Below are 21,078 nucleotides of genomic sequence, written 5' to 3'. Positions count from 1 at the left end.
AGAAAATATTTGAAAAAGAAAAGAAAAACACAACTGCCTGAGGTGGAAAGCTTGATGTAACAATAAAAGCAGAGCGACAAAGTGTAAAGGGAACAAAGTTAGCAAATAAATCCTGCAGCGTTAATATCATCAAAGTGTCCACTGAAGATAAAGTTCAACTAATTCATGTAACACCAAATCAAAACATCAGTCACCTCAAGGTGCTTTATATTGTAAGGTAAAGACCCCACAATAATATATAGAAACCTCAACAATCTTGGCAACAGCAGGAAGAAAAAACTCCCTCTTAACAGGAAGAAAGCTCCTGCAGAACCAGGCTCAGGGAGAGGCAGCCATCTGCCGTGAACGGTTGGAGTGGAGAAGGGAGATGATGAGGACCTGATCATGAGGAGACTCCATCGTTTCTTTCCACTTAACCATCAGAGAACTTTGGTTTATTGCAGGAGTGTGAGCTCATGGAGCCACATACAGTCTTCAGGTTGACTATCACACCTTGCTGTAGTTTTCCTTTCTTCCTTTTCACTGAGCTTTACATTTTATATTTCTGCATCCCCACATTGTGCTAAATTTGAGGTATTTCGGTGTTTTTAACACACACACCATACATTTCTTCTTCGACTGATCCTGTTCACAGCGCAGCAGATTATCTGTGTCCAGCTCACCCTGTACCCAGGATCCTCCTCTGTCACACTAACCCTCCGCATGTCCTCCGTCACTACACCATGAATCTTCTCTGAGGTCTTCCTCTTTTCCTCCTGCCTTGCAGCTCCATATCCAGCATCCTTTGTCCACTGAATCCACTGTCTTTCCTTTGCACATGCCCAAAGCATCTCAGCCTTGCTGCTGTACATTTGTTTCTAAATAACAACCTGAGCTGTCCCTCTGATGTACTCATCATTACTAATCCCAGTCTGCTCACTCCCAATGAAAATCTTAACATCTTCAGCTCGGCCTCATGTGTTTTTGTCAGTGTCAGCATCTCCAAACCTTACATCATAGCAGGTCTCACTGCCATCTTGGAAACCTTCTGTCACAAATCACCTCTGACGCTGGTTTCCACCACCCACACCACCCCACATGCACTCTCTTCTTCAACTCTCTTGTTCATGAAGCACGTGTTTAGGAAACGAGTGTGCACACTTTAAACATATTATTTGTATTGACTTTATATGAACCGATGCAGTCACTAAAACTATCTGGGAGACTTAGTTGTGTGCACTTGTGCGTCATACAGTGGAAACTATTTTAAGGTGCCATTACCACAGCAACAGTAGTTTGTTGTACACAGAGTACATTTCTCCCCTTTTTGTTCACTGTATAACTTCAGCAGCTAAAATACTGCCAAGCTGTGTCTATACTGTTCGGCATCAGAACAACAGTTTGTTATTTCTGTGTGTGTGTGTGTGTGTGTGTGTGTGTGTGTGTGTGTGTGTGTGTGTGTGTGTGTGTGTGTGTATTTAGATTTTATCCAGGTAGTTAATGGTTCTCGGTTTGCCCGTTTTTAATTGATTACGTTCACAGGCCTTCACCAAAGAGAGCCACAGACAGACTCATTAAACTGAAACAAAATGCATACATGCATTTTCCATGTAGTTTTGTTTTGCAACATTTTAACTACAGTGTAAAATGTTACAATGAATTGAATCTGATCAAATTGTCTGTTTACAGGCACATTTTCCTTAATGGTTAATTATTAATTAATAAACATTTAATTTGTTATAGTTTTTCATATTTGTTTCATTTTACTCAGAGTTGTTGCTTCATATTGATTGATTGTGACAGTTATATGCCATGGGCATGTATGGCTGCCAGTGGAAGCAGGTCACTACTGTTTATTGATGACGTGACTGCTGATAGAAACAGCAGCAGGGTGAATGCTGAAGGACAGAGCTTCACAGTGCAAATGGATAATGACCCAAACCAAACTGCATAAACAACCTAAGATGGCCAAGAAAGTATAGAGACCCACAAACAATCAGCAGCTGAAGGTGGCTTTAGTCTCAAAGGAAGATATGCAGCAGCTGGTGTTCTCCATTGGTTCTAGACTTATTTTCCCCAGTTACTTTAGAGCCTCTGTAAATTGGGTACTTTGTATAGCTACAATGTTTTTATTAAAACCCTTGAATCAAAGTTCAAAGTCTGTACTTCAGTCACATCTTAACTCTTTCAAACTCCACGAAAAAAAAAAAGATGGAATTTGTTTCATTTTGTTGTCTTAAACTTCTGGACCTAACTCTGTAATTGCACCACATAACATCACTGACTTTGAAGAGTCTCTTTTAGGTCATTCAGTGTTTTAACATATAGTTTTTAAAATAATTGGGAATGAAAAAAAAATGTTCAGAAAGAAGCAGCAAATTAAAACGTGGATGAAATCACACTGGAAGCAGGAGGGGAAAAAGCTGGCCACCATTAACACAGGAGAGGCACAATATCGTGGGAATTTGTAGAGAAAACAGGGCACTCATGGAAGATACTCATTATACTTGCTCCAGTGTTTACATGAATAATGACAGAAATAGCTGACACAGTTTAGGAGTGAACTGTGTCTAGATGGCGGTTACAGAAAGCATCGAACACAGCTGACAAATTGAGACTTCCGAAACGTGTGAGTAGGTTTCCAGAGAGTAAGCTGATGCTTGGTCCCTTTGGGCATCGTAAATACTGAATCATCCAGTGTGTATCGGGAGTCATCTGAGGATGCATAAAGATAACAACAGCTCCTCTCTTTCATTCACAGGTATGAAGAATAGGGAGCTGCTGGAGTCGTCGCGCGGGCATGTTTGTCCTCTGGCCGTTCAGCCTGTGTGTCTCTGCTGTGCACACAGGAGGGAGAAGAAAGACCGTCTAAAAATAAACTGACACCCACCACCAGCAGGAAAACAACATCCAAACTGACAAAAACAGAGAAAAAGAGCAAAGAAGAGCCCTCTTTCCACCCTGTCTGCCTCTTTCTCTGCTCCATTTCTGTTTCTGTGTCCTCATTACGTGCTGAGAGGAGGTCATGTCCCAGTCTGGAAAAGTCCTTCATCTGTATGTGGAAGTGAGGTCTGCCCCAGATCAGAATGGAGGAAAGAGGGAGAGTGAAGAAGGGATTGCTCAGGGGCATTCGGTTCAGGACAGTCCCGCGGAGCTCCTCTCTCAGCTAACGAGCCAGACGACACGCCAGATCGTCAGCAAAGCCTCCACGGCTCGCCACCTGGCTCAGGACTGCACGCACGGCCAGTCTCCCTCTCGAAACACCGTTAGCTTTCAACTCCAGCAAACCAGCAGCTCACCTACGATCAGCAAGCGTTGGAGCTCACCCCTGCACTCTTCACCAGCGACCTCTTCGGGAAAAGTCAGTGTCCCTCACACCCCTCCTATTCGCAAGAGACTTAATGAAGAGGAAGTCAGCGACGGGAAGCGGAGTGTGGTCACCTTCAGTTACGTCGAGAAGTCAAATGTGAAGAAAGTGGAGAGTCCACGCAACTCTGTGTGCGAGAGACGAGCCAAAGAGGAATGGTCCACGTCTTCCAGCTTTCGAAAACGCCTCAGCGACCCAGTTTGGTTTGGGAGTCCCGATTCATCGTGCAGCTCCAGTCCCAAGCTGACTTTCCAGAGTCCAGGAAGTCACCAGCAGACGTTCTCCCCCGGCCTTTGCAAGCCACACTTTGACCCCATCGGCAGGGCAGCTACCAAGAGGGCTGTAGAGGAGTTTGGATCCCCCTTATTGAGGATTAAACTGGCCCACGCACTTGAGCACACCTCAGCTTCATGCTACTACCAACAACCGCGCTGTCAGTCCTGGGCTGGATCTCCCGTTCAGCGTCAGAACATCAGCGTAAACCCCAAAGATCTGGCTCCATGTGGGCTGCCTTGGAGCCCAGCCTCAGACCAGCTATCCTCGCAGTCCAAGCAGTCCTCGCTTGAGAGATCTGGGCCCCCTGAGCCCCAAAGCCCTCTTCTGACTGGAAGTCCAGCTGTCAACAGACACATTAAGAGGACCTGCAATATGAGCACTTCACCGCAGGGCGCAATCCTCCAACTTGGCAATAATGGAGTCGACGGTTTGAACCAGTTAAGCAACAGCAAATCTTCCTCTCCAGCTCACAGTCCTGAAGAGGCCACCAAAGCATCTTCAGTTCTCACAGAGGCGAGGAGGTCCTCGTTGCACAATCCTTTAGGAGAGCTCACAAGCAGCTCAAACTCTGGAGAACCCGCTCCAAATGCACAACAGTTTAAGCAAACGCTCAGAATGAACATCCCTTTAAACGACCAACAACACACGCCAGCAACCGACAACACAGACTCACACCAGCCTGAAAACTCACGATCACAAGAGACAAACTGTCACACTAATCATGACACAATGCAGCAGAGCTCCATCTTATCAGCCACTCAGAATTCCCCCGCCCTTCCTTCACGTGTCCTTCGTCCCTCTCATCCTCCCACAGAGCTCAGCTCACCCATTAGGGACCCGAGGCTATTCCAAGCTGAGCTCCGACCGCCAGATACCCCCACCCTGCATCGCCGTCAGCCGCCACAGTACACTGGAGACTCCTGGTCCCCAGGCCTGGACAGGAGAGGAGATCCAAGCTGTTTCGAGAAAGGGGACTGCACAGAGCTCGCTCGCAGACTCTTTATCAATCAAAGTGTTGAGGAGGCGCCGGTCAGCTGGACTTCCAGGCAGGAGTGGGGGAATGGCGTGGAAAACAGCCCCAAGCCAAGCCCCGACCCCGTATTACAGTCTAAAAGGGTCCAAACATCTGATCAACAATCCAGGCAGCGCCGCAGGCCTCTCAGCCCGACAGCACAGCAGAAGCGGGCTGAGCAGAGGAGGAGGGAGATCCTTCTTCTGGGTCCTGTGGTGCTGGACTCTGGAGAGGAGGATGAGGGCTGTGATGAGGAAGAGCAAGGTAACGAGAGGGAGGGATACGGTGCAGCACTGCAGCCTCGTTCTCGAAGGGCCGAAGAGCCTCCTGAGGGGGAGCAGAATGGCGTTATGGGAGGGTCGTCTTCACGGAGCTCCAGCGGGGTGACGGGGAGCTTGGGAGACAGGGACTGTGTGTCCCCAGAGTCCAGCCAGTCCAGTCACCAGAGCAATGAGACCGGGGCTGCCACCTCAGGAATACAGGTGGGTTCTGCTGATAACAAAAAAGAAGGAAGGAAGGCATACTTGGATTTTTGACTGTATGCTAACCACCTTTTCCCCTCCTGCCCATTAATGCTGCACTGCAGAGTTAGCCTCTAAGCTAGTGTGTGTCTCTTGCAGACGGACAGTGGATGTGCAGCGCCCGTGCCCTCGCTGCACTGTCAGAAGATCGCTCGTGCTAAGTGGGAGTTTTTATTCGGGACCCCTGCTGAGGAGGCTGCTGGCAGGGGGGAGAAACGTGAGAGCATTTCTGTCTTACTTATATTGAGTTTCTGCACGTTCTGCCTTCATGTTCTTCCTTCCTCTCATGGGAACATTTCACACAGAGATAGAGAAGCTAGTGAAGTAGCAGTACTGCTTTCAATGTCGCAGTTTGTCGCTCAGGGAAACATACTCAGGTGTGATGTGTCAGCTGATACAGGAACAGCAGCAGGGATTTCTTCACAAAAGCTTTTCTGTTTAACTAAGGAAAATAAAATCAGGGCGCTTCCTAATATAATTCTCCCATTTATTGTAAACATTTTAGTTTCAACAAGGATATCTGTGAATTTTATTTATTGTTATCATCATAGAAATATTTGAAAAAAGTAAAAAAAAAAAAATTTTTTTACCGAACTTGCAAAGTAAACCATAACATTCACAATTTGAGAAAACGGTGTTTGGCAGCACGATGCAAGAAGGCAGTGTTCTACTCCCTACCATTTACAAAGGGGAACCAATCAGAAGAAAGCTTGCTTAAACGAAGGATGGTCTTAAAGGGGGAGGAGCAAAAATAGCTTGCTTCAGACATATGATCAGCTGCAAAGCTATGCTAAGAGCTAGTAGCCCTATAGCCCTGCCAGACTGGCGACCTGTCCAGGGTGTACCCTGCCTCTCGCCCTATAACAGCTGGGATAGGCTCCAGTGCCCCCCGTGACCCTGAAAGGGATAAGTGGATGGATGGATCATCAATTTAACATGTAACTTGATCAATCAAAGGTATATAAATTGACAGTAATAGAATACAAATTTGATGCTGTAAATATTCTGATGTTATACACTGAACAAAAATATAAACGCAACACTTTTGTTTTTGCTCCCATTCCCCATGGGATGGACGTAGAGACCTAAAATTCATTCCAGATACACAATATAACCATCCCTCCCAAACAGTGGTCACAAATCAGTCCAAATGTGTGGTAGTGGGCACATCTGCCATATTGAGATAATCCATCCCACCTCACAGGTGTGCCACATCAGGATGCTGATCTGACAACATGAGTAGTGCACAGGTGTACCTCAGACTGCCCACAACAAAAGGCCACCCTGGAATGTGCAGTTTTGTCTCACAGCAAAATGCCACAGATGCCACAAGCAATGAGGGAGCGTGCAATTGGCATGCTGACAGCAGGAATGTCAACCAGATCTGTCGCCCGTGCATTGAATGTTCATTTCTCAACCATAAGCCGTCTCCACAGGCGTTTCAGAGAATATGGCAGCACATCCAACCGGCCTCACAACCGCAGACCTCGTGTAACCACACCAGCCCAGGACCTCCACATCCAGCAGGTTCACCTCCAAGATCGTCTGAGACCAGCCACCCAGACAGCTGCTGGAACAATTGGTTTGCACAACCAAACAATTTCTGCACAAACTGTCAGAAACCGTCTCAGGGACGCTCAACTGCATGCCCGTCGTCCTCATCGGGGTCTTGACCTGACTCCAGCTCGTCGCCGTAACAGACTTGTGTGGGCAAATGCTCACATTCGATGGCGTCTGGCACGTTGGAGAGGTGTGCGCTTCACGGATGAATCATGGTTCACATTGTTCAGGGCAGATGGCAGCTGAGAATGTCCCAGTTCTTGCATGGCCAGCATACTCACCGGACATGTCACCCATTGAGCATGTTCGGGATGTGCTTGACCTGCGTATACGACAGCGTGTACCAGTTCCCACGAATATCCAACAACCTCGCACAGCCATTGAAGTGGAGTGGACCAACATTCCACAGGCCACAATTGACAATCTGATAGACTCCATGCGACGATGTGTTGCACTGCATGAGGCAAATGGTGGTCACACCAGATACTGACCGGTTCTGGGTCCCCAGACCCCCAATAGCGCAAAAAACTGCACATTCCAGGGTGGCCTTTTGTTGTGGGCAGTCTGAGGTACACCTGTGCACTACTCATGATGTCAGATCAGCATCCTGATGTGGCACACCTGTGAGGTGGGATGGATTATCTCAATATAGCAGATGTGCCCACTACCACACATTTGGACTGATTTGTGACCACTGTTTGGGAGGGATGGTTATATTGTGTATCTGGAATGAATTTTAGGTCTCTACGTCCATCCCATGGGGAATGGGAGCAAAAACAAAAGTGTTGCGTTTATATTTTTGTTGAGTGTATATTGAAAAGGGGAAGAACAGACTTTTGGTCATTGCAGTCATAAAAATTCATTCAGTCATAACGATTAAGGCTTTAAACTTATGAGGAAAGTGTTACTGAGGTCGCAAATAAAGGCGCTTCTGGGCTGTTTTTCCATAGACTTCTATATGACCCAGTCTTTGTAAGCAGGGGAGTGGCACACTGCTAATCACCTCTACATTGTCCTCAGAAACCACATATGCCTTTTAAGTGATCATAATTGATTTTCTTCCTCTGCAGATTCTCCAGAGGGAACCTCCACAGCTCCTCCTAGTGGTAACTCCAGTGAGTCTCCCACCCCTACTCCGCCATCCTCCCTGCCTCTGCTTTCAGCCAACCACGAGGTGCAGCACGTGGAGGTAGAGCTGGTGACCCCTCCCCCAGCCGTCATAGGAACATCGCCCAAAACGGGCATCATTCGCAGGACACTCAAGTATTCAGAAACTGACCTGGACGCTGTCCCGCTTCGATGCTACCGTGAGACGGACATAGACGAGGTGCTGCTGGCCGAGCAGGAAGACGCCGACTCTGCATTTGGGAGCAACCGCAGCGTGCAGGGAACCTCAGGGACGGGCAGCAGCCCTCTGGGAGGGCTGGCTTATGGGAGAACAGATGGGGAGGAGGAGGCGATGAGGGAAGGAAGAGCTGTGGAGGAAGAAGGAGAAGACGATGAGGAGGAAGAGGAAGAAGAGGAAGAAATGGTGAGCTGGGCAAGTGTGAGGATGCAGGGAGACAGCAGGAAGCAGCAGTGTGCAGCTGAGGAGGAGCCTGAGGTGTTTGGACACCTTCTGAAGAGGTGAGCAGACGCCTCGTGTGAAGCTGTAAACACAAACAGGAGAATTCTGGTGATGCGGGATGTTCCCCTGACCTAAATGTAGGGATCTCATCCCTAACCTACTTTTCAAGTTGGTCATAATCAGGAAGTAAAAGTCACACCTTTAAACAGTTCAGTAAATTACGTTCTGGCAAAAGAAAAAAAAAATCTTATCAAAAGTCTCTTTTTCTTTATTTTCTATCCTGTCTGTTCAGACCAGTGGAAACCTTTTTCGACAACCACCATCCAGCCTTGAAATCTCCCATCTTGGTATCCGGACCCCGCCTCGCCACAGAGGACACCTTCAGCCGCCACTTTGAGAGCATCATGGAGTCGCACCGAGCCAAAGGGACGTCGTACAACAGCCTGGACAGCGAGGAGCTGCTCACCTCCAGCACCCACACTGTCCTGACCTTTGACCTGCCCACACTAACACCCGCTATCCACGGCCCCGTGTGCCAGAGCGCCAGGCAGATCGTCCAGCTCAGCTTCGCCCCGCTGGCGCACGATGAGAGGCCCAGTCTGTCTGACTCTATCTTTACTGTGACGGGGGACTCGGACGCCACCCGAGCTCCCTCCAGCGAGAGGCTGAGCAGCGGATCAGATGATACCCCGCCCAGAGGGCAGGAGCGTTCACAGCTGGGGAGCAGCTGGTACAGCAACCCCTCCTTCTCCTTACCCAGGTGAGATCGCCTGTCAGGTGGAAAGTTCACTGATTAGTATTTTTGGTGAGTCTGAGATGTTATTTACGTATAAAAATCTGGGGGAGGATTCTGAAAAATTCTGCATCACTTTCAATGGGATCTTAAGAGGAGGAGAGGTGCAAAAAAAGCTATTGATTAAACCAAACTAGGGAGAAAATTACTCTAAACTACAGAAAACAGCTTCACAACAAGATGCCACCTCCTCACTGGGTCTAACGCTTAATCAGAGTATAAAAAGTACAGCTGGGGGCTGTGGCTCAGGAGGTAGAGCAGGTTTGGTGGTTCGATCGCTCCAGTCTTCATACCAAATGATCCTTGGGGAAGATACCAAACACAGTTGCTCCTGATGCATGAATGTTAGATATAAAACACTTAGATGCAGAAAAAGTGTTTGTATCAATGTGTGTGAGTAGGTAAATGAGGCATGAAGTATAAAGTGCTTTGGTGCTCAAGTAGAGGAGAAAAGTGCTGTTTAAGAACCGGTCATTCAAACAGTGCCAGTGGTTACAGAAAACCCCTTTCATTTTCTCCTGCACTGCTACTGTGCTCCAGGCCGTTACTACTCAGGAAATAATCATCCAAACTTGTCTTCACTGCCATTATTATCAGCTGATTTCCAGGAAACACATGTAAAACACATCAGAAGAGCGGGAAATACAATCCCCCAAAACATCAACCTTATTCTGACTAACAGAGCACGTCACAAACCCACAAACAGAGAACAGAAACTTGATAACGATTAGGCTTATCGCCGTTTCTCTTTGAGATCAGGGTCTGATGAAAAGGGGGAAGGATCTATTTCACATGTTAAGGTCAATGTGTCCTGAAGGAGCCGTAAGGGGAAAATACACCATCGTCACAGGGTGTGGGGGCCGATTTTCATCTGTTCGTGCTCCTTTTTGCTTCTCTGAAATGACCTCACCTTCCAATGTCAACATGAGCAAAAGCTTTAAATTTAGCTCTCGCTCTTGACTGGCGATAAATTCGCCGGTCGAAGGCCATTTTTTTATGAGAAGAAGTGACACATACCGTAATGAAATCTGAACACAAGGAGACTCCTTGGACAGACAGCTGTAAACGTTGACGTGTCTCCAGTGTCCACTTACGATCCGCCCGCACAACATGTAACAAGTGCAAACAGAGTTAATATGTCAGCATAGTGATACTAAAAGTGCTCCATTGCATCTCTGTATCTTAATTCTTTCACTCTGCTGCATCAACTTTGTAGTTCAAAGCCTAATTTATCATATAGTGGGCTTAGTACAGCCCATCAGTTCATCTTCTACCTGAAATAAGCTGTTGTAGCGTTCTTTCCATCTTCTTATAAGCCAACTTACTGTATCAGGGAGGGATCCCTCTTTCTATGACATTATGCAGAGCATATATATATATATATACTACACTTGAGAAATAATAATCATATAAACCTCTCTGGACAGGCAAAGCTACAGTATGTAAACAGGACCTTATCTTTTGTATTTCTGAATCCTTTTCCCTTTAAATACTAATTCTACAACACACAACAAACAAATCCAGGTCCGTCTAATATGCTTAAAGTTGACTTTTTCACTGAGTCGAACCCCGACCTGCCACCCAGCCTGAGCCAACATCAGTGCCGGACCTCACTAACGCTCCTGTGGCTGAACGGCGGAAAGTCCCTGAAGCCAGGATCTGGCAGAGAGCCTGAAACCAGAAGGCAGGGGAGGCTGCTCCAGCAGGAGATTAATCTGGGTTTTTGGAAGGAGATGTTCCAACGGTCATAAGCTGTTTTCCCACACGGACAGATTCAGATTATTTCAGGAGAATCAGATCCAGATATTTTACAGTTTTTGTAAAACTTGTATCACACAGCAGGAAATAGTTCACATAAAAGTAAAAGGTCAACACACCACACTATTAGCTGAGCAGCTCATTCGCACATCGGCACAATAGGACATCACACTGAGTTTAAGAGGGGGCTGTCAGGTTATAGCAGACATTTACATTTCTAACATGCACGTCACATGTCTGGAAGTTCAAAATCAAGAACCTTTATTGTCACACAATAAAATGACAGTTATAGCAACCTTAGATGGTGTGTGATGTGCCACAGATATGAAACATAAAATATCATAAATATAAAATGCGTTTTTATATATATATATATATATATATATATATATATATATATATATATATATATATATATATATATTAGGGGTGCAACGATATTCGTATCGATATTGAACCGTTCGATACAGTGCTTTCGGTTCAGTACGCATATGTATCGAACAATACAACATTTGTAATTTATTTTATCAACTTTCCTTCTGACGATGCTGTCTGTGTTGAGCGCTCAGTGAATCTGCGTTCACTACTCCGCCTAGGCTGCACTGTCCAGCGCAGATCCACTGAGTGCTCAACACAGACAGCATAGTCAGAAGGAAGAGCGCAGGGCACCTCCCCCACCCTCATTCAGATCTGGTGTTTGGAATTATTTTGGTTTTCATGTGGCGTATGACCCTGAAGGTAAGCGAGTCATGGACTAAAGTAAAACAGTATGTTGGATGTGCCACACAATGCTCAATTACATGGGTGGGAACTAGTGTGTTAGCACAGTTAGCTCGTTAACGTGTTGGCCGTCTAGCCCCATGCACGGGGCAATCGGTGGTAGCTCGTTAACGGAGATTTGCCGTGTTGTGGCGTTAAGGTCATTTCAATGAGATTAACCTGAAAGCACTAGTGGGAACACAACGAATATGACTGCACATTTACGCCGACATCATCCTAGTGCAAAGACAAAAACAACAAGCATGCTACTAACTTTAGCCGAGTCATTTAGACCGCTGTTAGCACATGATTCTCCTTATGCTGCTGAGAATATAGCCCAGAAGAAGCGGATAGTATAGCTTTTATTTTGGAAAGAGACATTTCTCTGTAATAAACTCTCTTTTCCAAAGATGAGTGATTCCTCAATCAGATACAGGGCTTGCAATATCGCTAGCCCGACGTCCCGGAGCTAGCGATTTTTCCAGTCGGGCTATTGTAGGAAGAAAAATATATGTCAATGCTTTTGCATTCTTTCAGAAATGTAGCTGGGTAATTATGTCATTGGCATCGGTGAGCCACTGTCAATATGCGACATATTGAAATCGCGTTTGAATTTGCGCTTGTTTGTTTGCTTTCACTTTGCAATCGTGCGAACTGTGTATAGAGAGCGACAGCACTGATCTGTGAGTGATGATAATTTGTGCACCAATTCCTCTGACATCGTCTTATTAATCGTTAGCTTACTATGCAAACATGACAAGTGAAATCTCCCACAGCAAGCTTAAACATGTGAGAGGTTGATCGCGCAGAGAATCGCTGAGCTTATGTGAGTGAGCGTGTAAAAGCATTTCAGTTCTGCTGAGCCAAATAAGACAGGTCAGGGTGAAGAAGTGACAGCCAAAGAAAAGCTTACCACAAAACGGAGAAGTTATGACAAATCAGACTATAAGGCAAAAAGAAAGTGCAGCTTTATGGTTTCATGGACAAAAGAATTTCTGTGGCTGCAATATGACGAGCTAAATAACCAGGGCTGCACATAAGTGGTCCGCAGGTGCGCATTCGCTGTCAAAATAAAAAACATGTACAAGGGTTAGGGTTAAATTTAAAAACTGTACTTTTGAGTTAAAATATATATTTATAATTTTAATAAATGACAAATTAAGAAGGCATGAACATTTTTTTTGTATCGAAAAAATATCGAACCGTGACATCAAAGAACCGAACCGAACCGTGAATTTTGTGTATCGTTGCACCCCTAATATATATATATATATATATATATATATATATATATATATATATATATATATATCAGGTGTCCGACTTGGCCATGTAAGAATGTTCCACTTCTTTGCTTAAATAAACTCCTGGGTTGCTTTAGCTGTATGTTTTGGGTCATTGTCCATCTGTATTATGAAACGCCTCTCAATCCATTTGACTGCTTTTAGCTTTGAGTAGACAGTAAGTCTCTGAACACCTCAGAATTCATTCAGCTGTTTCTGTCCTGTGTCGAATCACCAGTAAACACTAGTGTCCCAGTGCCGCTGGCAGCCATGCACACCCAAGCCATCACACTGTGTGTCTGCCATGTTTTACAGATGATGTGGTATCCTTTGGATCACGAGCTGTTCCACACTTTCTTCATACTTTTTTCTTACCATCACTCTGGTAGAGGTTGATCTTGGTTTCATTTGTACAGAGAATGTACAGAACTTTTTTTTAGATGTTTTTTTTTTTTTTTTAAGCGAAGTCCCATCTAGCCTTTCTATTCTTGAGGTTTATGGGTGGCTTGCACCTTACAGTGAACCTTCTGTATTTACTTTCATGTAGTCTTCTCTTCATGGTAGACTTGGATATTGATATGCCTACCACCTGGAGAGTATTATTCACTTGGTTGGCTGCTGTGAAGGGGTTTCTCTTTACCATGGAAATGATTCTGCGATCATCCGCCACTGTTGTCTTATGTGGATGAAAAGTCAGAGTTGTTCTCTCTGAATGGAGTTTTAAATCACAGAGTTTCTGAAGTAGATTCAGTTCTAATGCAGCGTTGATTGTCTCCTATCTGAGGTCAGAGCCCTGTTAATGGACTGTTGTCAGGTTCCAGACTAACGAGCGTCTCTGCCTCTGTCTGTCTCCCTGCACAGAGCACTGCAGCAGTGCTATTCTGGAGAGTCGAGTATGCTAAAGTGAAGGTCGTTAGAAGGCCGCCTGTGGTCCCTCTGCTGTCTGCCAGCCGTGTATGGGTGTATCCATCTGTCTGTGCGTGTGTTTGTGCATGCACATGCACCCTTTTCTTTGGGTTTGTGTGTGCGTGAAGTGCATGCACGGATGTGTGATGCACAGCAGATGGCGGCTGCAGCAGCGAGAGACTCACCTTGACTGTCCCAAAGACTTCATTTTGTCTCTCTGCAGAGTGTTTATCTGAATGCAGATAGCCCTGACACGCACATGCCGGTATATGTGACAGATTCCACCTGTTTCTGCTTTTCGGTGTCTCCAACTCTGCTTATGTGTGACTGCTTTGTGAATGTCACCCTAACTTAGTGTGACAGCACTGCAGAGGTGGAGTGAGCGCACTGCTGCTGCTTTCGCCACAAGATGGCGTAAGAGGACAGCAGTCTTCCTGCCGAGTGCTGTTTGGAAAGAGTGAGCGTAATATGTTGCAGGTGTGTGACTTGCAGCCCGATCACAGTGTGTGTTTTAGTGTGTTTGTGTGTCCAAGGAAGGAATCGGTCTCAAGTTTCAGCGGATTCATAGTCAAAATCTTACAAAACAAAGCAGCTTCATTTTGTCTCATTTTGTAAACCTGAACTCGTACTTTAGTTTCAGATTTTTTCCTGATGAACTAAACAGTGAAGGCAAATGTTTGCTAAGTGCTGATCTTATCGCACTCTTGCTGGCCTGAAGCTGTGGAATCCAGGAGTGAGACGGCCAGGCAAATATCCCTGAAGGCTTGTCCATACTTTGATAAAAGTTGGAATTTCGCTCCCCTCCTCCCTCTCCTCCTACTCCTCCTCTTCCTCCTTCCCTCACATCACCCTTTTCAGATGCTCTGTACCATTAGACAGTGGCTCATTGTGTCGAGCTGCCCAGTGGACTGAGAGGGGGTTCAATTATCCGTGGACACCGTTAAAGCAGAGGTTGACACTGGGAATTCTCTCAGGCCCTCTCGGCATTGTGCTGGCTCTCGATGGGACAATGCTAACAGGTGGCAGAGCCTAAGCTACAGTGCTGGCGTAATCTCATAATTATGAACACTCCTGCAGGCCCAGATGAAGCGTATGCTGTAAACAGATGTAGACAAAAGGCCACCTTTTCTTTGCCCGAGGCAGCAGAGCAAACCGTTTGGGCACACACACCCAGCAGTTTAAACCTGACACTTCACACTTTTGGTGTTCTGTGTAGGTGTGTGAAAAAAAAGCTTACATCACAAACAAGGTAAACTACAATTTGAACAACACTCAAAGGATGGACATGCCAAGTGCGTGTAATTGGAGATGCGTGTAGACGGAGAGAGGAATGAATGCAGGAGGGTGATTTTTTTTTTTTTAGGGAAAAGACAAGCCAAGTCTCATGCCATGCTTTGAATCCAAGGTCAGTAGGGGACAGTGAGAGTTTACACAGTGGAACAGGGAGGGAGAAAGAGAGAGGGAGGAGTGAAAAGAGGGAAGAGAAACAACAGCAAACAGACTCAGAGGGGAAAAGATAGAGTCCGAGAGGCATTGCAGGACAAACAGCTCTTTTACTTTGGGGGGGAGAGAGGAGGCTTGCTGAGAGGATCAAATGACAGCAAACACAGGGGGAGAGTGAGAAAGTGGACGGAAAGAAAGGAGGCACCCATGAAGTCTCAGTCAGCCTCGAAACCCGGGAGAGGAGCGTCAAAGCCTGCTGGCCTCCTGGGAGAGAGTGCAGGTGTTCTCCTACATTAGGCCTGCCAAGTGCACGGCGATGCGTTCAGGGTACGAGGCGAGGGGGAGAAGAAGGTTCAGTCGGGCGAGCGGTCAGAGGAGAGGCGCCGGCCATGTGACGCCAGCGAGGACGCCGGCCGTCTTCTGTTGTCAGGGCTCGTCTGCAGCCGGGGAGGAGAGGTACTTAGAAAATAGGCGGTCTTGCCACAGGTAGGTCAACACCCAGGAACCTGTCTCACCTGTCTGTCGTGTATATGTGAACATTTGAATATCATGTTTGTGGAACAGACGTGCAGATATGCAGATAACAGTAATTCTGGGAAAATTGTCTGACTGCCCATGTAGCTCTCGTGAACATCGAGACGTTTGCCCAACTTTTTCCTTCGCTTTGGACTTTTAATTTCAAGTTAGTGATGACGGCTGATCGCGGGATGGTTCAGAACTTTATGTCATTGTAAATTTCTGGCATGGAGGGCTATAAAGTTCCAGACATCCATTACCATCAGGCTTTGAACAGTCACGACTCCCAGATGTTATATCAGCACAGTGGAAACAAAAAACTCAGTTTTAACAGGAAGAAAGCTGAAGGCCCAGGGAGAGGCTTACTTATATGTGCCATAAAAAGTATTAGAACACTGCATCTTGTTTTAAAAACATCTATTCAACCGTTAGTGAACTTCATTCTTATTTAATTGTTTAAATAAATCTAAACTAAATGTTAATTAACTTTCAGTTAAAAAATACATATTTCTTTCCACTTTTGCTTCAGTTGCTCAATTGTTGGGTTCACATTTGCACTTTTTATCGGATGTTTATGGGTGTAGACATTCCTGAGGTTAAAACCTCGGTTGATGTTTTTGGTATTGATGAAAATATGTTGGTGCCTTGTGAAGAGACTGTTATATGAAAATGTGGTGTGGACTAAGGTATTATAGTTAACTAAATCTAGCTGTGAAAAAAAAACATTGTAGTTAACACAAATACAAAATAGACTTTTTAAAAATTAAAAATAGCTGCAATCAAATAAAGAAATATCCTTATTTGTTTGGTAAATTAGCTTTAAATGAGCTTTTAAAAAAATCGGTTTAGATTGTAATATCCATTTCTTGTAGGGATTTTGAGTTGTTGGGTTCACGTTTGGATTTTTATTTAAACTTTCCCATAAATTACTCGATGTTTTGTGGATACATGCACTTCAGACATCGTGGAGTCTGAAGTCTAGTGAGAGAGGACTTCACTCTTCCTCAGCTCTAGCACCACCAGCAGGTCATCACTTCTTTTACTATTTCAGCATCTTCTGGGACATTCATGGTCCCGGGTCGTGAATGCCCACGATTCCTGTTGATCCCCTGACCTTGTATCTAAAGCTAGCAGCAGGCTGACATGTTTTGGCTTTTAGTGGATTGTCTTAACAGCTGTTGAACTCATATTATTTAAGAGACCCCCCGACTTTTCCTCTAGCAGCCTGTACCAGCAGGCCACATCAGAGTATCTGTTTGAAGCATTGGTGCACAAATTTCTGCAGTTAACAGATGGAAAATTAAACAGTAAAAAAATCAGTTTTGCTGGGAGATGGTGGCCTAGTTTCTTTTTTTTCCATTAGGGTTAGATTCACTCTGTATTTTATCCAACACAGTGTCACAAATCTATTGATCATTCTTGTGATTTTTATGACCCCGTCCCTGTCTGCCCTCATATGCACTGATTCTTGTCCACATTTAGAGGTCGGAGCAGAGCACATCAGAGATCCAAGTTTGAGTTATGACCACAGATGGGGTTACTTTTCAGCCACTACTTCACATTTTTCTACGGCGATGGGCTGATTCTGTTCATTTTCTCAACATCTATTGACTCCATTGCTGTAGAATTTACAAAACAACAAGAGATCTGGTGGACTGGTCATCACTGACCGCTCAAAGAAAACACAAATGGTATATTTTCCTCTATAAACCCATTTATTCTCTTTCCAGTACCAACAGTTACCAGCTACGCTCCTCTGAGCGGTTGCACTTCGAACATGAAATAATTTAAATATTTTATGTTGTATTTGTAGCATTTTTTAGACGTTTCAGCTTTTATGGCTCCTATCTTGGTTAGGTCTTTAATGTAAAAGAGATCTCAGTTGGACTTCCTGTTAAAATAGAGGTAATGATAAATAATAATAAAAGACACACTTTATTCCAGATTTGGGAAATTCTTTCTATTTTAAAAGTAATGAAATAATAAGGCATTCACTCCTCCCACTTGTAGTCATCCTTCCACTTTCATCTTGGATCACAATCTAGTAAAAATGCACACTTCTCCATTATCTTGTTTTTTTAAAACTCAAAATAAAAATATTTTCAAAATAAAGGCGCCCATCTGCCAAACTGCACTGTGTTTACTGCAAATTAGCATGCTAACACAAGGACCTCAGACTCAGTCTCAGTAAACATTTTACCGGCTGATCCTCTGTGTGCTTTGTGAAACCACAGTTGACCTTTGAACCCTTGTGGCTTTCTGTTTTTAATCCCTGTTTGCTCTGGTGTGATTTGCCTGACTCATGTACAGTATGAGAATGTGTGAATGAGCGAAGCGAAGCCTGTGGGTTTTCTTGGCTCGCTCCTCATGCCGAGAGATCCAAGTGAGAGCTCGCCTTATTCAGGAAGTGTTTTCGTTCTTTCTTTCTTTCTTTTTGGATTACATCTCTGGGCTGCTGGACTGTCTTTGTTTTCTCTGGCGTGACCAGAATGGCCACGCAGCTCTAGCTGGCACAGACAAAAAACAAAAAAGCCAAAGTCATGTTGAGTTTTCGGCAAGTGAACTCAGAGACCTCATTCATCTTTAAGCAGAGGATGGAAAAGTAGTTCTCTTTTAGCTCAGTGTGACATAACATGCTTAAATTATTATCACAGGAATAATTCAGATGTAATAAGTTTCACACTTCTGAACTGGCTAATGCTTTGAAGGGGCTTAATTAGGATGTGATAACAAAAGTGGGAAAGCTGGCAAAAGAGGAGATTCTGAATGCAGTTAATAAACTACATAATCATACGGCATGCTGTGTTTGAATATAAAATTAAAGATCTGCATATGTTCTGATGTATGTGATGCTCAGCTTGTTTATTCGGTTGTTTCCAGCACATTCAGGATTCATCACGTGTCTTTACTCTTATTTTATTTCACATTTTTACATTTTTTTTGCTGCTTTTCCCCGATCAGGCTCGCTGTTTTCATCTCTCTTTTATCTGGTCTCGTTTTCTTTACTTACACAGGAAACATTAATATCATTAAATTATTGATAAACTGGATTTATGGGGTTTATTATATCAGCGTCATTCTTTGTTCCCCCTTTTATCCTTTTTTGCACTGTCCCTTTGAATTATTCACCATTTCTGTTAACCATAATGTTCTTTATTTCCTTCTCAGCACCTGATTTTAATAACTCTTTCCACTTTGTCTTACACCACCACCTTCCCATCTTACCCCTTAGCAGGGAGAAGGCCCGTCTAGCGACCGACTCCGAGCTGGACCAGGACCTCAGCGACAGGCTGGGCCTGGGCAGCAGTGACACCCTGACCAACGGCAGCCATCGTGCCGATGTGGCAGCGGCCAAACGCCTGGCCAAACGTCTCTTCAACTTGGACGGCTTCAGGAAGTCGGATGTAGCGCGTCACCTCAGCAAGAAGTAAGCTGCTGCATTCAGCCACAAGGCTCTATCAGCCTTCACCTGCAGCACTTTGGATCAACTAAAAGGCTTCTTATGGAGCTCTTAGTACAAACTAATAATAATGATGATGATGTTTAATTACAGTAGTCCAGCCAAGAAGTAATAAGTGCATAAACTAGTTTTTCAGCATCATTCTAAGACAGGATGTGTCTAATTTTAGTGATCCTGAGATGGAAGAAGGCATACATACCCTGGTCAAACATGATTGGAGGCCAAGGTTGGGCTGCAAGGCAATCAAACTAATCCATTGTAGTTTAATTAAGATAGTTCAATGCAATGCACCAAGCATTTATGTTATATTCATATGCATCATGAATTATTAATAATAATTCAACAAAATCAACCTCTACAGTATTACTACTGCCACTAAAAAATCAACAATAACAATAAGAGGTTACTGCGTGTCATCATACTGTAAGATGAATGTAAAAATCTCCTTCCTGCAGCATCTTATTTTTATTTAATGAAAGCCATTAAACTGTGACCCATGTAAATTCAGTTTCCTGCACATTTATTACTCTGCTCCCCTTTAAAAAGCGCCGTGTTACAGCAGGTCTGCATTCCTCCGCTGCTCGATCAGCCCGTCAGTCTGTCAGCTGCTTTGCTCGTGCTGATGAGAAAGAATTTGGGATTAAAGGGTTTTCTCGTCTTCTGACAGCTGCACCCTGGGAATCTCCTCCCTTTTTCTTCTCTGTGTTTCTGGCCTCCGGTCTGCATCTCAATCTGACTGTGCCAGTGCACGCCGACTGACTGACAGCCCAAACTGAGCCCATTCACCGAGCTGAGAAAGCTGCCATCCGAGTGTTTGACTGACACTCTGAGTTTTAATGATCGCTGTAGTTTCTTTGCTTCTTCCCGCGGTTATTTTCTCTCCTAATAAACCTGCGTATAATTCTACTGTGTCTCTGTTTGCTTATTTGCAGCAATGACTTCAGTCGCATGGTTGCAGAAGAGTATTTGAGTTTCTTCAATTTCACAGGCCTCACTCTGGACCAGGCGCTGCGGTAAGAAATCACAGTTAAACCAGTTTTTACTTTGACAGAGACGCCTGATGTTAGATTACTGAAAAATGGCCAAGAGTTCCCCTAAAATCAACAAAGCATTTGATTATTGGTGTAAACCTCTTCTCTCTCTGTGATGCTGATCCCAGTTAGAGAGAAAAACGCACATTTGATGTCTTTGTTTTCTTTTGTGGTTGCCCTCCTCTGGTAAACACTGCTCTCTAGAGGCCAGCTGTGAAATTGCAGTGAAAGACTATTGACAGCATAAACATGCACGCTGTTAAAGAGGTTTATGTTTGTTATCTTTATTTATTAGATTTATTCATTCTGGGCATAAACTGAAAAACAACCAATACTGTGAGGTTTTTTGTTGTTTTTTTTCTTTATGAACTTTGCTCAAGAAAAAGTAATAATCTACAGGATTTAAAATCAGTGTAACATTTTTACTGTGTAAAAATGTTCCATTCAAGAAAAAAGTCAAACAGATTACTCTCTGTACAAACTCCTTGTACATTACATATACAAAAGCTGGGACTTTAACTCTTTAACATTTAAGCTTCTAATCTTTCAACACCCCTGTTTTAAGGAAGTTCAATGTTTTACATAGTGTTGCTTTAATTAATCTGCATAATAATAATTGGCATAAGAAATGTGGCAAACTGAGAAGTCTTAACAACAGAGAAGCCACACAGAGATTGAGCCTGTTGTTCTACTCCAAACAGATAGGGGGAGCTCTTTATTGAACTTACTGAAGCTATACTACACTGTGCTTCAGAGGGTCGCCTGAGCTCACTCATGGTACTACATTCTTTCCATCAACAATAACTGTCGCTGAATTTATTCTGCAGCATCAACAAGAACAGTTAGA

At 44.4% G+C, this 21,078-nt stretch overlaps 1 protein-coding gene across 2 annotated transcripts in view; it reads left to right on the top strand.

The window, feature by feature from the left end:
- Positions 1 to 21,078, top strand: part of LOC146568936 (uncharacterized) — a 100,021-nt gene that overhangs the window by 25,567 nt on the left and 53,376 nt on the right. For both annotated transcript variants that reach the window (XM_085285332.1, XM_085285333.1), the window contains exons 2-7: positions 2,741 to 5,116; positions 5,255 to 5,372; positions 7,786 to 8,341; positions 8,575 to 9,042; positions 18,973 to 19,167; positions 20,133 to 20,213. In XM_085285332.1, coding sequence (XP_085141458.1) covers positions 3,005 to 5,116; positions 5,255 to 5,372; positions 7,786 to 8,341; positions 8,575 to 9,042; positions 18,973 to 19,167; positions 20,133 to 20,213 — 3,530 coding nt within the window. In that variant the 5' untranslated portion in view covers positions 2,741 to 3,004. The remainder of the gene's footprint in view (positions 1 to 2,740; positions 5,117 to 5,254; positions 5,373 to 7,785; positions 8,342 to 8,574; positions 9,043 to 18,972; positions 19,168 to 20,132; positions 20,214 to 21,078) is intronic.

The sequence above is a fragment of the Mchenga conophoros genome, linkage group LG8, assembly GCF_057382185.1.
Source record: "Mchenga conophoros isolate Kocher_MC1m ecotype Shallow Benthic linkage group LG8, M_conophoros_male_GT1.1, whole genome shotgun sequence".
In the NCBI taxonomy this organism is placed as follows: domain Eukaryota; kingdom Metazoa; phylum Chordata; class Actinopteri; order Cichliformes; family Cichlidae; genus Mchenga; species Mchenga conophoros.
This window is presented reverse-complemented; position numbering and strand designations above follow the sequence as displayed.